The 14,616-nt window shown below is 70.3% G+C and overlaps 1 protein-coding gene across 10 annotated transcripts in view; it reads left to right on the forward strand.

Annotated features, from left to right (window-relative positions):
- Positions 1–8,854, forward strand: part of AGRN (agrin) — a 31,621-nt gene extending 22,767 nt beyond the window's left edge. For 3 of the 10 annotated variants that reach the window (XM_036025135.1, XM_036025141.1, XM_036025140.1), the window contains 21 exons: positions 33–138; positions 210–554; positions 634–771; positions 1,228–1,355; positions 1,487–1,601; positions 1,680–1,799; positions 1,917–2,225; positions 2,398–2,608; positions 2,749–2,964; positions 3,337–3,566; positions 3,661–3,795; positions 3,947–4,043; positions 4,137–4,301; positions 4,404–4,515; positions 4,730–4,741; positions 4,940–5,056; positions 5,151–5,343; positions 5,427–5,514; positions 6,499–6,723; positions 7,090–7,193; positions 7,526–8,854. In XM_036025135.1, the coding sequence (XP_035881028.1) occupies positions 33–138; positions 210–554; positions 634–771; positions 1,228–1,355; positions 1,487–1,601; positions 1,680–1,799; positions 1,917–2,225; positions 2,398–2,608; positions 2,749–2,964; positions 3,337–3,566; positions 3,661–3,795; positions 3,947–4,043; positions 4,137–4,301; positions 4,404–4,515; positions 4,730–4,741; positions 4,940–5,056; positions 5,151–5,343; positions 5,427–5,514; positions 6,499–6,723; positions 7,090–7,193; positions 7,526–7,683 (3,324 nt within the window). In that variant the 3' untranslated portion in view covers positions 7,684–8,854. Of the gene's footprint in view, positions 1–32; positions 139–209; positions 555–633; positions 772–1,227; positions 1,356–1,486; positions 1,602–1,679; positions 1,800–1,916; positions 2,226–2,397; positions 2,609–2,748; positions 2,965–3,336; positions 3,567–3,660; positions 3,796–3,946; positions 4,044–4,136; positions 4,302–4,403; positions 4,516–4,729; positions 4,742–4,939; positions 5,057–5,150; positions 5,344–5,426; positions 5,515–5,683; positions 5,708–6,260; positions 6,294–6,498; positions 6,724–7,089; positions 7,194–7,525 lie in introns of all 10 variants that reach the window. The other 7 variants (XM_036025139.1, XM_028512862.2, XM_028512860.2 and 4 more) reach the window with 6 other exon arrangements.
- Positions 8,855–14,616: the final 5,762 nt, after the last annotated feature.

A 14,616-nucleotide genomic window follows, 5' to 3' on the forward strand; every position in this document is an offset into this window, starting at 1 on the left:
TCCCCCACAGCATCCTCGTCCTCCCGCCCCAGGTCTGTGGCTCGGACGGAGTCACCTACGGCAACGAGTGCCAGCTGCGGACCATCGCCTGCCGCCAGGGCCTGGACATCTCCATCCAGAGCCTCGGCCCCTGCCAGGGTGAGGCCTGCCCCGCTGCTCCGCACGTGACCAGGAAGGCCTGGCCTTGCCCTGACTCGGGGGCCCACCGGACTCTCCTCTCCCCGCAGAGGCTGTCGCTCCTGGCGCCCGCCCGACACCCCCGGCCGCGGCCGCCTCAGGGCACCGCCTGAGTGAGGCGCTCCCGCCCAGTGCCCGGGCTCCGGCTCCCAGCAGCACCCCGCACAGCCGGCCCACCCTTCGCCCCTCGCCGCAGCCTCAGACCACCGCCAGCATCCCGAGGACCACCTGGAGGCCTGCACTGACCGTGCCCCCCACGACACCCCCCGTGGCGGCCGGCCTCGCCTCGTCTGCCTTCAGCGAGTCGGGCAGCGCCGACGGGAGCGGCGACGAGGAGCTGAGCGGGGACCTGGAGGCCAGTGGGGCCGGCTCGGGGGGTGAGCACGGGCTCGGGATGCAGGGGGCAGGGCCCCGGAAGGCCCGGCCCGCCGCTGGGCTCAGACTGTGCCTCCCCAGGACTCGAGCCCCCCGGGGGCGGCAGCGCTGTGACCCCGGGGCCACCCATCGAGAAGGCCTCGTGCTACAACTCACCTTTGGGCTGCTGCTCGGACGGCAAGACGCCCTCGCTGGACGCCGAGGGCTCCAACTGTCCCGGTGAGTGGGTGGCTAGGGCCGGGGTGCAGCCGTGCGGCGCGAGGAGCGGCCTGGACCCCGCCAGGGACGCCGTCGCTCCTCCCAGGAAGCAGGCCTGCCCGGCAGGTGGGCGCCCGGGGCGCACGGTGCGCTGGTCTCAGGACACACGTGTGTGGTCTTGGGATCCAGCACACACACACATACACACACGAGGTCTGGGCCCCCAAACACATGTGGGTGCTGCGGCCCCTGTGGCTAACCTGTCTTTCCTGTTGCAAGCTGGCCCGGGGCCTGGCCCCAAGGAGTCCGCCTGGTAACTGACACCAGCCCTGCCCCCGGCTCCCCACTAACCTCATGACCATCTGACTAACCGCCACCTGCCCTGCGCCTGTGGGGCTTGCTGCCAGGGCCTGCACCCATGGCTGGCCCGGGGGCCGGGTCGGGCCCGGCAGCACCTCACTGCCCCCTCCCCCACAGCCACCAAGGCGTTCCAAGGTGTGCTGGAGCTCGAGGGGGTTGATGGGCAGGAGCTGTTCTACACCCCGGAGATGGCCGACCCCAAGTCGGAGCTGTTCGGAGAGACGGCCAGGAGCATCGAGAGCGCCGTGAGTCTGGGGCCGCGGGGCTGGGCTGCAGCCCCGTCCCACTCCCAGGGCGGACCGGAGCAGCACTGGGCAGGGGCCGGGCTGCCCAGTCGGGGCAGCCCCCAGCGCCCTCCTCCACTCCTCCCCCACAGCTGGATGACCTTTTCCGGAACTCGGACGTTAAGAAGGACTTCTGGAGTGTCCACCTGAGGGACCTGGGGCCCGGCAACACTGTCCGGGCCATTGTGGACGTGCACTTCGACCCCAGTGAGCCCCCAGCCCGCTCCCCCAGGAGGTGGGGGGGCGGCCCAGGGCTCCGCCGTGCTCACTGTGCCCCCTCCCCAGCCACGAGCTTCAGGGCGCCCGACGTGGCCCGGGCCCTGCTCCGGCAGGTCCAGGCGTCCCGGCGCCGGTCCCTGGGGGTGCGCCGGCCGCTGCAGGAGCATGCGCGCTTCATGGACTTCGGTGAGTGCCCGCCCACCCGGCCTGCGCCCACGCGGCCGCCCAGCCCCTCCCCCGCTCCCACCAGCGCCGCGCTCGCCAGCCCTGCCCGGGGACCCTGACCGTTCTCCCCGCCCTCAGACTGGTTTCCTGCGTTCTTCACGGGAGCCACCCCTGCCGCGGCCACGGCCAGGGCCACCACCTCCGCCTTTCCCTCGGCGACCCCTCGGGCGCTCTACCCCAGCCACACGAGCCGGCCCGGCAGCAGGACCACAGCGTCCCCCACCACGCGACGGCCCCCCACCACGGCCCCCCACCGCACGCAGCAGCCCCTGAGGCCCTGCGACTCCCAGCCCTGCCTCCATGGGGGCACCTGCCAGGACCGAGACTTGGGTGGCACCTTCACCTGCAGCTGCCCAGCCGGCAGGGGAGGCGCCATCTGTGAAGAGGGTAAGGGTCACCCTTGCTGGAGAGGGGCAGGGCGGCAAGTGGGGGGCAGGTTTGAGCCACCATCAGCAACAGGGTGGGGCGCCAGGTTGGGGTAGGGGGCAGGGAGCCAGGGCCTGGGGGGTTCAGGCTAGAGGACAGGGCCATTGGGGCCCTGGTCCTCTGCGCCCTCCAGCCGGTGCCCGTCTTGTAGCATTGCGCCCCTCGGTGCCATCCTTTGGGGGCCGCTCCTTCCTGGCCTTCCCGACCCTCCGAGCCTACCACACGCTGCGCCTGGAGTTGGAGTTCCGCGCGCTGGAGCCGCAGGGGCTGCTGCTCTACAACGGCGGGGCCCGCGGCAAGGACTTCCTGGCGCTGGCCCTGGTGGGGGGCCGTGTGCAGCTCAGGTGGGTGGGGCGGGGGCTAGGGTGGGCGGGGCTCGCGTAGCGGCGGGGCGGGGCTAGGGTGGGCGGGGCTCGCAAAACTGTGGGGCGGTAGTCCTGGCTCCCTGTGGCTGATTTGAGGACCTCCTCCTTCCCCCGCCCAGATTTGACACAGGTTCAGGACCCTTGGTGCTGACCAGCACAGTGCCCGTGGAGCCCGGCCGGTGGCACCGCCTGGAGCTGTCCCGGCACTGGCGCCAGGGGAATCTCTCAGTGGACGGCGAGCCCCCTGTCCTGGGCCAGAGTCCCAGTGGCACTGATGGCCTCAACCTGGACACAGAGCTCTTCGTGGGCGGTGTCCCAGAGGACCAGGCGTCCGTGTGAGCATCAGGGAGGGCTGGGGTGGCCCTGGCCCCAATCCCAACGTCTGACCCTGATCCCGATCTCTGACTTGTTGGCCACACCCAGGAAGCCCAAGCTACCCAAATAGCAAAGGGGGTGGAGAGACACGTGTGAACCGTGGCTGTGACCCCGACCGCAATCCTAGCTCTTGGTCCAGGTCCTGATCCTGCCCCATCTGTGGGTGGCACTCCTGAGGACAAGTGTGACCACCAAGGGGGGACTGGGCTGATGTTCGGTCCTGACCTGTGTCCCAGGTCAGCCCATGCCCTGTCCTGGGGACTGGCCATCTGGGAGCACCGGAAAGGGGAGATGGGGAGCGGCCCTGACCCCTGACCCTCATCCTGGTGCAGGGTGCTCGAGCGGACCTCTGTCGGCGTCGGCCTCAGGGGCTGCATCCGCCTGCTGCACGTCAACAACCAGCGCTTGGAGCTCAGCAGCTGGCCGGGGGCGGCCACCAGAAGCTCCGGCGTGGGCGAGTGTGGGGCCCACCCCTGCCTGCCCAGCCCCTGCCTCGGGGGCGCCCCGTGCCAGGCCCTGGAGGCCGGCGTGTTCCACTGCCAGTGCCCGCCGGGCCGCTTTGGTGAGGACAGGGCCCGGGCTGGGTGCCGGAGGGACACCCCTGTTCCTGGGAGCGGGGACTCCAGCCTCCCGGGACCCCACCCGTCTCTCTCCAGGCCCAACCTGTGCGGAGGAGAAGAACCCCTGTGAGCCGAACCCCTGCCACGGGGCAGCCCCCTGCCGTGTGCTGCCGGGGGGCGAGGCCGAGTGCCAGTGCCCCCTGGGCCGGGGGGGCACGCTCTGCCAAACAGGTGGGGGCCCCGGGCCCCGGGGCGGCGGGTGGGTTTGGCTTCTGCTGGGGGTGGGGTTGGGCTTCAGGCCGGGGGACCTCCGCGTGGTGGGGGTGCAGGGGACCCTTGTCAGGGCCCAGCGCCCCGTGTGACCCCGCCCCGTCCCGCACAGCCTCAGCACGGAGCGACGCCCGGCCCTTCCTGGCTGACTTCGGTGGCTTCTCCTACCTGGAGCTGAGAGGCCTGCACACTTTCGAGCGGGACCTGGGGTAGGTGGGGCGGAAGGGGCGCAGGGGAGGGGGCCGCCCCGGGCGGGCAGGCGTCGCGCTGCCCCCGCCCCGCCTGACCCCACGTGACCCCAGGGAGAAGATGGCGCTGGAGGTGGTGTTCCTGGCCCGGGGCGCCAGCGGCCTGCTCCTGTACAACGGGCAGAAGACGGATGGCACCGGGGACTTCGTGTCACTGGCGCTGCGGGACGGCCACCTGGAGTTCCGTTACGACCTGGGCAAGGGGGCGGCGGTCATCAGGTGTGCAGGTGGGGGCGGGGACAGGGCTGGGGACCCAGGGCAGGGTCACTGGGGCGCCTGGCGGGGCAGGCGGTGGGGCTCACGGTGCCCCCCCCTCGCCAGGAGCAAGGAGCCGGTGGCCCTGGGCACCTGGACCCAGGTCTCCCTGGAGCGAAACGGCCGCAAGGGTGCCATGCGCGTGAGCGACGGGCCCCGAGTGCAGGGCGAGTCCCCGGTGAGTGTCCCCGGGCCGTGGGCCTCCTCCCCCTCCTCCTCCTCCCCCTCCTCCTCCCCTTCCTCCTCCTCCTCCTCCTCCTCGTCCCGGACGGTGTGGCGGCCCCGCCGCCAGGCTCTCACTGAACTGGTTTCTCTCTCGTCTGTCCTGCCCCTCTCTGCTCTCTGCTCTCTGGCCTCGCTCTGCAACCCCCACCCCGCTCCTCGGATGTCAGAAATCCCGAAAGGTACCAGTCTCCCTGCTCCTCCTGCCTACCGTCTGCTGCCGCCCCCATCCCTAGAGTAGCCCCCTCCCGGCCACTAAGCCCCCCGTCGGCCGAGTGCGTGTGATTAACTCTGCCTCACAGACAGGCCGGAGGGCGAGGGGTGTCCTGCGCCTGCCCGGTGGGCGGCTCCTCAGCGGCTCACCCGGCACCTGCCCCCAGGTGTCGCACACTGTCCTCAACCTGAAGGAGCCGCTCTACCTGGGCGGGGCTCCCGACTTCAGCAAGCTGGCCCGGGCCGCCGCCGTGTCCTCCGGCTTCGATGGCGTCATCCAGCAGGTACTCGCATGGCGGAGGGGGCGTTCCGGGGGGGACTGCCGCGGCAGGGAGGACGGCAGGTGGGGCCGTGGCTCTCATTCCTCCGTCCCCCCAGGTCTCTCTGAAGGGCCACCAGCTGCTGACCCAGGAGCACGTGGTGCGGGCGGTGGACGTCTCTCCCTTTGCGGACCACCCGTGCACCCAGGCCTCGGGACACCCCTGCCTCCACGGGGCCTCCTGCTTGCCCCGGGGGGCCTCCTACGAGTGCCTGTGCCCCGGGGGCTTCTCGGGGCCGCACTGCGAGATGGGTGAGCACGCCGGCCGGGCCAGGGCGGCTGGCAGCCGGGGGGGGGGGACCCCGGGCCTCCCTCACCCCGACTCTCCCTCTCAGGGCTGATGGAGAAGTCGGCAGGGGACCTCGACGCGCTAGCCTTCGACGGACAGACCTCCATCGAGTACCTCCGCGCCGTGGTGGAGAGGTAGCGTGGCGCCCCTGCCCTCGGCGGCCCCTCTGGTCCCGGCCGCACGCGCGCGGGCCAGGGCCGCGACCCCCTCCGCGCCGTGGCCAGGAGGGGCAGGCCCCGCTGTGCCTGCCCGCTGCCCCTGCCCCCTCCGCCCTCTCACCATCTCTGTCTCTTTGTTTCCAAGCGAACTGACCAATGAGATCCCAGCGTAAGTAGCCTGGGCCCTGCCACCTTCTCTCGCTCGCTGCCCGCCCCCCTCCTCGCCCGCCCAGGCCGAGGCCGCACCCCCTCCCAGACAGATGCAGGGCGGGGTGGGGCCCTGCGGGCTGCCTGAGGCCCCGGGTGCGTGCTGAGGGCGGTCGGTCGCCCGTCCACCCCCTCAGCCCCGCCCTCACCGCGGGAGCACCTGTGTCCGGCACGCGTGTGCTTGGTTGCACGTGTGTGCTGGGACACCCAGGGCCTCTCGCGGCAAGGAGCCCTCGGTCTCCGTTCTCACCCCTGTGTCTCACCTCTTGAAACCCGGGCCTAGCCGTGCCCCCCAGCTCTGTGTCTGCACACGCGTGCTGCACGTGTGTCATTGCCGGGCTCCGCAGTGGGTGGAGCGGATGGCCCGGGGCGCCCCCGTGTCTTCCGAGGATGCTTGCTGCTCCTGCCCCTCGCGTGTGGGAAGGGGGCGCGGGGGGGGCTGCCGCAGGGCCCCGCCCTGCACTGCCGCCGGTCTGTCCCCCGCTCACCCGCCTCCCTCTCTTCCTGCTTCGAAGCCCCGAAGCGCCGGGTTCCGGGGCCCTGCACAGGTGAGCACGCGCCGCCCTGGCCCTGCTGCCTGCCTGCCTGCCCCTCGCCGCCCCCTCCCCGAGCCGTCTCTGCCGAGCACCCTTCCGTCTGTGCGCCTCTCGGGTCTGCCGATCCGGTCCTAACTTCCACTGCCCGCCCGCCCCCCTTGCCCACCCCGCTCCCCGCCGCCCTCCGGGAGGCCCTGACCGGCCCTCTGCCCCGCAGCGAGAAGGCGCTGCAGAGCGACCACTTCGAGCTGAGCCTGCGCACGGAGGCCACGCAGGGGCTGGTGCTATGGAGCGGCAAGGCCACGGAGCGGGCCGACTACCTGGCCCTGGCCATTGTGGACGGGCGCCTGCAGCTGGCCTACGACCTGGGCTCCCAGCCCGTGGTGCTGCGCTCCACCGTGCCGGTCAACACCAACCGCTGGCTGCGGGTCCGGGCCCACAGGTCAGCCGGGAGCCCAGGGGGTGCTGGGTCACCAGTGGCTGGTGGGGGCAGGGCCCGCTGTCGGACCTGAGGTCCCAGCTGGGATGCGGAGGGACAGGAGGACACAGCGGTTACGGTCGGGGAGCCTCCGATCTGGAAAGGGGGCCCTTGCTGTTTGGGGACATGCTGCTCTGGTCTGAGCCCGCCACCCCTTCCAGCAAAGTTGAACCCACGTGACACCCCCTGCCCTGGCCGCCAGGCACTCTCCCAAGGGTCAGTGCCACCCCGTCCCAGCCCTGGGTGACACTGGATGGGGCTCGGGGCCTGGAGGCAGCAGGGTGAGCTCTCCGGAGTCAACCGAGGGCCTCACCCTGTCCACCCCTCCAGGGAGCAAAGGGAAGGATCCCTTCAGGTGGGCAACGAGGCCCCCGTGACCGGCTCCTCCCCCCTGGGCTCCACGCAGCTGGACACAGACGGAGCCCTGTGGCTGGGTGAGTGAGGGGAGGGGGACGGGGGGGGGCCTCAGAGTCTCTGGGGGACAGACCCCGTCCGCTGGGGCCAGCACGGGGGGCGGCACCCGAGTCAACCCCACTCGGCAGCAGATGGGCCGGCCAGGGTCAGGGCCCCGGCGCCTGCTCTCTGGGCCCCTGCAGTCGGCTGCCGGGGAGGGGTGGGGGGTCCCCCGGTTCACCCTGGGTGCCGACGGGCCCCAGGCACCTCACCTTGTCTGTCCTTCACGTGCCAGTGGGTCCCTCCGCCCTCCAGGTCTGGCCTGCCCTGCCCGTCGGACTGACAGGGTGGCCCTCCTGTGTTTGCCCTACAGGGGGCCTGGCGAGACTGCCCGTGGGCCCCGCCCTGCCCAAGGCCTACGGCGCCGGCTTCGTGGGCTGCCTGCGGGACGTGGTGGTGGGGCGGCGGGCCCTGCACCTGCTGGAGGACGCCGTCACCAAGCCCGAGCTGCGGCCCTGTCCCGCCCCATGAGCCGCCACAGCCTCCGCCGCCTGTTGCCGTCTTTTTATATTTTTGTACACTTGTTGCTTTTTGATATGATTTTTTTGCCTGTGTTTTGGCTGGAAGGACTCCAGGCCCGGCCTCCCTCCCGTCCAGGCGAGGCAAGCCGCAGATACACGCGCTCGGGCCGAGGGGGCAGCACGAGGGGGCAGCGTGGCTCCACCTCGGGACGCGCCGCCGCCTCCTCCCAGCCCCGCGGCGCGCTCCCTGCCGGTGGGCAGGCCCCTCGCCGCACTCCGCTGGCGCAGCTCCACCTGGCGCGGCACCGGAGCAGAAGCTGCTGCCGGGGCTGGCGGGGCCCCTCCCAGGCCTACACCGGGCTGGTCTCTGTCCCGCTGTGAGCGGGCCAGGCCCCCAGGACCAGGCCCCCGCCTTGCCGGCCCCTCCTGGGCCTCCAGTGCCAATACTGTGACTTAGACGGGACGTTACCGTTGGGGCCGCACGGCGCTGCCCTGCACCCCCCCCCCCCGCCAGCTGTGTCTACCCGGTCCCGGGTGCTGGAGAGCAGAGGCCGGGCCCAGGCCTGTTCCAGGGCCCTCGCCCTCAGCCGGCCCTGTCCACCCACCTGGCCACCTTGGACATGGCTGTGTCCCCTGCCCAGCACCTCAGGCCCCAGGAGGAACCCTGAGAGGTGGTGGGCCGCTGGGGTGTGGGCGATGGCCGTCACCTGCTTGCCTGGGCAGCCAGCGCCCCCTCGACAGGACAGACGTCCAGGCGACCACCAGCCGCAGAGTTCCCGACGCCGTCGCTTTTATTTGGCATCTGGGGCGGTGGGCTGTCACCTCGGCCCGAGAGCAGCCGAGGACACTGTGTGGCAGACCCTCACCCTGGTTCTGGGGGGGCGGGTGTCCTCACTCCAGGAGGACCAGAGGTCGGCGGGGTGTGGGACCGCGGCCGGGGGCAGGGGAAGGGAAGGCAGGGAAGGCTGTGAGGCCAGAAGCGCCTTAAACTGCAACGCCGCGCCCCGCCCCCTCCAGCGGCCCGCCCCCTCCGGCGCCCTGGTGGGGTGCCGGTCCCGCTCCCACAGCTGGGCCTGGGCTGGGCTGTTGGGCCCGAGGGCTGACGGGCCCGCACATCACACTACTAACTCCAGTCTGTGTCTGTGTCAGTCACCGTGAAATAAAGTCTGAACACGTCACGAGGTGCTTGTGTCCGGCAGCCGCTGCTGGCTTTTCAGCCTCCCAATGGGGCACAGGCCTCAAGCCCCCTCCTGTGGCTCTGGGTGGGGGCCGCTTCTGGCAGGGAGACGCCCTGCTGCGAACTCACAGGTTGGTGGGGCAGAGCCCGTGGAGGCAGCACCCCTCGCAGCGTCCCCCCCGCTCTGCACTGCCTGGGGGTGGCAGGGGACCCTTCCCACTGGCTCAGGCTGGTCCACCCCCGGCCCTGCCGGGAGACCCTCAGCAGAAGGCCCGAGCGGTGGCCTAGGAAGCACAGCTGTGACCCTCGAACCAGAAGCAGGAGAGGACAGTTGCGTGGCCCCCTCCCTGGAACCCCTGACCCCTCTAAGAGGCGTGTCTCTCCCCGGGGCCCCCAAGCCGCCTGTGGAGCCCAGGGGGGCTGTAATGGGCCCTGTCCCCAGTCACCTGCAGCCCCAGGCAGGTGCTGCGGGTGATGTTGAGCCTGTCACGGAGGGCTGAGGGCGCATGGAGGGGTGCCCACCACTCTTGGGGGAAGAGCCCCCCAAGGGGCGTTTTGGAAGCTGAGGTTGGGGACAGTGGGCGTGGCCCCCACACACTTACCCGGTGCCACAAGGAGTTGACCCACAGCAAGAACCAGAGCACCAGCGACTGTTAGAACCTGTGTGGGTGCTGGCCAAGCTGGCGCACGCAGCTCCACGTGGGCCAGAACGGGGGGCGGGAGGGTCGTGCGTGGGGGTCCTGCAGCCAGCCTCACCGGTGCCTCCTGGCTGCTGGTGTGGGGTGACTCGGTTCTTCCAGCCTCGGGAATGGGGGTGGGGCTGGTCTGGGAAGGCTCCCTCCCCTCTTTGCTGAGGACCAGGCTGCCACCTGGTGGCTGCCCCAGGCCCTACAGAGCCTGCCTGCTCTTACACCTCTGGAGTAGGGGAGGGTCAGAGGGGTGGGCGAGGCAGATGGTGGCTGGCCTCGGTGGGCTGCTGCCTGGGCCCTGAGGTCTGTGTGGGTCTCTCTGGGAACTTTCTGGCCACATGTGGGTCTGTGCCCCTCACCTGGCCAGGCTGTGATCCCCAGCCTCACCTGTGCGCCCACCTCCTGTCCCGGGTCAGGTGGTTTCAGGGGTAGCTTCCCGGTGTGGGAGTCAGAACATGCCGGAGACTTCATACTGTGTGCTCACACGGCAGCCGGAGCAAGTGGACCACCGGCCGCCTGTCACCCACTTTATGATCTGCTCCCAGATTGGAGGCGGCGGCCAGGGTGTGGGTGTGACTCCGGGAGGCAGTGGTGGCCGGGCCCCTCACCACCGCCCCCACAACCGGACAGGAAGTACGGTGTCACAGGTGGGGAGTGTCCACGCCTCAGCGGACGGGTCAGGCTCTACAAGGAGAACCCCGTGGTGGGGAAGTCGGGGCCTGCGGTGCCCCTGAAACAAGTGCGCCCCCCCCCACCCCCCGGCACGTGAACCTGGGGGTCCAGAGTGGGCTGCTCCCCTGGGGGCTCAAGGGACACCAGCACGGCCCCACCCAGGGAAAAGGGGGCAGGATGGCTGGGGGCAGGGGGTGGGCCCGGGGTGCTGCCCCGAGAGGACACTGTGGGACCCTCCGAAGCTTGGACATAGCCTCTCCCTGCCAGCCCCTCAAGGCCACAAAGATCAGCACCCACAGCCGTGTGGGAGAGCTCAGCCAGGCCACGGACGTCAAGGGAAGGCCGAGCAGGGCTTCTGGGAGGAGTCTGAGGGGCGGGACGGTGCGGGGGTGTTGTGGGCTCTGGGGAAGGGTCAGCTGTGGCTGAAGTCCCGTCATCCTGCCAGGTGCTGCAGCCACAGGGATACCAGCTTCTGTGTCCAAGGGTGGGCGGTGGCCAGAGAGCCAGCCCAGGAGTCCACACAACACCCTCACGGCACCCTTCCCTGGCAGGGCCTCAGGGTGGGGGTGGGGGCCATTTCCCATCACAGGTGTGAGCTCCCTCTTGCACACTAGGAGCCCCTTGCTCACCTGGAGACCTAAGCGGCACCCGACCCTCCCAGTTGATGCCACCTGTGCAGTCCTGCATGGCGTGGACAGCAGCATGCCTGGAGCCAGCTACCTGGGCGTGGGTGCGCATGAGGCAGCTGGGCCTGGCCCTCTGCTGCTAGGGGAGCCAGGGCCCCAGGCTGTGGACCTTGGCAGGACAGTAGGTATTTGGGGGAGGGGGTGTGGCAGTCCCCAAGGCAGGCGTCCTCAGAGGAGACTGGACTAGACAGACATTGGTTCCAAGCACCCCCCAGCCTACGGTGGAAGGGACTGTGTGCGAGCCACCTGGGGCTTCTTTGCATGTCATCTGCACTGACTCGCATTTGTCTCTCCTCCTGGAGACAGCAGGCAGCTGGCCCCACCCCCTGCCAGAGTGACCCAGAGGAGAAGCCAGGCCAAGGACTGGGCAAGGTGGACACTGCCACCCAGGGCTGTCTGCAGAAGAGCAGTGTCTGCCGTCTGGACCGCGGTGCACCGAGAACACACGTGTCATCGTCGTGGCCACCAGGGAGTGGCGCGAGGCCGGTGGGAAGGCAGGCTTGTCCCGTGTGCTGATCTGGATGTGTGACGGTGCTGGCCCAGCCCCGCTTCTCTGTCTTCAGGAAGCTCTGGGGAGTGGGGAGGGTCCTCGAGAGCCCCGTGTGGTCACGGGTGTGTGCGTCCCCGCAGGGCACAGGGGCAGGGTGGTCTCCTAGCACTGTTGACACAATGCACCCCCCCCGCCTCCGGAAGAAGTGTTTCCAATACTGGCCGGGGCTGAGGGCAGCCCAGAGTACGGCTGGACACGTGGGTGGGGCACGGCCAACTGCCAGGCCTTGGGCTGCTGTGCGGGGGTGTCAGGCGTGGTGGCCAGACCAGGTGAGCCTTGGGGGCAGCGGGACGTTCGGAGCCGGAGTGGTCAGTAGCCCCAGGTCTGCCCTGGGGTGAGGAGGTTCCTATCTGGCTCCACCAACCCCCCTGGCCTTGCTGGCTTCCCTGCCCCTCAGCTCAGCGGGCACAATCCTGGCCTGGGCTCTGCCGGGCAGAGGTCACAGGAGGGCCATTCTCAGCCCTAGGCCCTGAACACTGGACTCCAGGGTGGCCTCACATACATGGCCTCCACAGTCTCTTCTTGGGCCATCTCAGCAGCGTCGGTCTCCTTGGTTTACCAGTGGTGCCCCTGTCTGTCCCTGGAACGGACCCTTCCTCTATGGGGGTGGAGGTCCTGCAGACCCCTGACCTTTGGCCCTTCCCAAATAGAACTCACTGTCCCCAAAACCTGCTCCCACCTCCTTTCCTCGGGCAGCTGAGCCATGGGGAACCATCTGTGCCCCCTCACCCCCAAGCCTCACCCCCATCTTTCCCCTCCAACCCCTCCAGCTCAGCCTTGGCCCTGCTGACCACTCCTGGCCTCAGTTTGCCTCCTCCCGATTTATCCCCTGCACCTCTCCCACCCTGGGGTCACTGCAGCACCCGCTCTGACTTGGCGGCCCGCCCCACCTGGGAACTGCCCAGAAAGGCCTGGATGGGCGCTCACCAGCCCGGCCTGGCCCGGCCCAGGAGCCGCCGCCGCGCACAGGGAAGAAGCATTAGCAGTACTTCAGCTGGCCCGACCACGGAGTCCCCACGGGGCCCGCTGACGACCTCGGCTTCCTGGAAGAACTGAACCGAGCCCAGAGAAGCGCGCCAGGGGCCGGCAGGCCCACGGTAGTCACTGCAGGTGCAACCGGGGGCCAGGCGGGGCGGGGCGGGGCCACGCGGCGCAGGTGAGACCGGAGGCGGGGCAGGGCCACGTGGGCATTGGAGGTGCAGCCCGGTACAGGGCCACTGCTTCGTCCTGCGAATCGCCACGGGCATCCCGGTCCGTCCGCACAGCGCCCGCACTGGATGCGGAGGCACCGTGGTGGTGACTGACCTCCTGGTGGGCGTCATCCGTAGGCCAGGTGAGCCGCCCCTGCCACATAGCTCCGCCCCGCGCCTCCGCCCCACTTCTCCCATTGGCCCCGCCTCTCCAGCCTAACCCCGCCCCACCTCGTCGCCCGGGCTCCACCTGGAGCACGTTGGTTCCCAGGGCTGGACGGCGACATCGACGTCCCCAAGACGATCCCGCGGATGCGGCGGCAGCGCTCGCGGATGGCGCAGACCGAAGCGCAGTACGAGTTCGTGCACCTGCCGTGGCCGCGGTTCTTCCAGGGCGAGCAGCTGCGCCTGCGCGAGTAGCCGGGGGCGGGGCCAGTCCCGGGCGAGGCCCGCGGGGCGTCACCACGTGACCAGCGGCCCCACCCCCTCCCCGGTCTAAGCCCTCGGAAGAGCGAGACTCCTGGGCCCGCGCCACTTGAGCCCCCTCCACCCCCCGGCATGAGTGGGGGCGTCAGGGAGCAGGGCCAGGCCGGGGTCCCGCGTGGGGGCCGGGCGGTGTCCCTGCCCGGGCCAGGAGCCCGCGGGGGCGTGGCCGGGGCGTGTGTGCGCAGACCACCGAACCGGGTCTCGGCCCGCCGGACCCCAGAGACCGCCGGCGGCGGGGGCGAGGCCCTGCTGAGTCTCAGGACGCGCGGGGCCCGCGTGCCCGCGTGCCCGCGCCAGGGGAGGCTGGAGCCGCTCGAGGAGGCCCAGAGCTCAGGAAGGCTGGCCTCCACGTTCTTGGAAAGCGCTGTGTTTAGAACAGCAGCCCGAAGCTTGTCGGGGGGCCTGCCCGCCTGACTCCCTACCGGCCTGGACGCCTGGAAATGCGGAGGGCCGGTTGGGAGACCCCGCTGTCCCAGTCCCTTCTGGGGCTCCCAGGTGAGGGTGGAGGGGTAGGGCTTCAGGGCTGTGGTGTGCCTCTCAGTGCGGGAGGCCACAGTGACCGCCCACACAACACAGTGACCACGTGTGACCCTGTGTGCCACGTGTGAGTGTCGGCCTGTACGTGTGACACAAGTCCCCAGTGAGCTGGTGGCTAGTCCATGCCTGTCACCCCCACCCCCAGAGCTGCCCCTCAGCCCGGTCCACAGCGTTGTGGTCTGGGATGGCTCAGTCCCTGCCAGGTGCAGGCCACGACAGTGCGGTCACAGGCACGTGAATGCTTGTCTAATGAGGGAATGTTCGAGGTGCTCATGTGACCGCACGTCGGCCTCAGGGGCCTGGCTCTGCGGTGACGAGGGCGAGGCTCCGTGTGTGCATCACTGCTGTGTGATGGGCGCGGAGTCACGGTCATGCGCTCCGTGGGTGCACGCACCGTCCCGTCCCCACTGGTGCTGCGGCTTTGCCGTGTCCTCAGTAAAGTGCCCTGTTCCCAACCCTGTGTCGTTGCTGGGGCCTGGGACAGGGTGCGTTTGGGCCCCCACGGCAGCCCAGCTTCTCCAGCATCTCCCCACCCCAGCCGAGGCCCGGCTGGGTGGAGCAGGAAGTCCAGCGCTTTGGGGTGAGGGGTGAGGAGGCTGAGAACCAGAGCTGGCCTGGCCTCTCCTGGCCGTGCCAGCCCCGTGGCGCTGGGTTCCTGGGGCTGGCAGCAGAACCCTGTGGGGCTGGCAGGGCGCCACTGCTGCTGGGCCAGCCAGGCCCAGGGAGGGTCTGCTGGAGGGACCTGTTGTCTGTGGGTTGTCCGGACACACCGGCTGCCACCACCTGTTTCTGTTCTCTGTTCCTGGGGAGCCATGGGGTTCTGCAGCCCTGCAGTCCGGGCTTCCAGCAGGGCCATGGCTGAGGACGGGGGAGGGCGCTGGACTAGACCAAGGCCTCCCTCCCTGTCTGGGGTGCTCTGGGCCCTCCCCTCCTCCCTGGGGGAGCCTCACGGACCT

This window comes from Phyllostomus discolor, chromosome 5 (genome assembly GCF_004126475.2).
Source record: "Phyllostomus discolor isolate MPI-MPIP mPhyDis1 chromosome 5, mPhyDis1.pri.v3, whole genome shotgun sequence".
Taxonomy (NCBI): Eukaryota; Metazoa; Chordata; class Mammalia; order Chiroptera; family Phyllostomidae; genus Phyllostomus; species Phyllostomus discolor.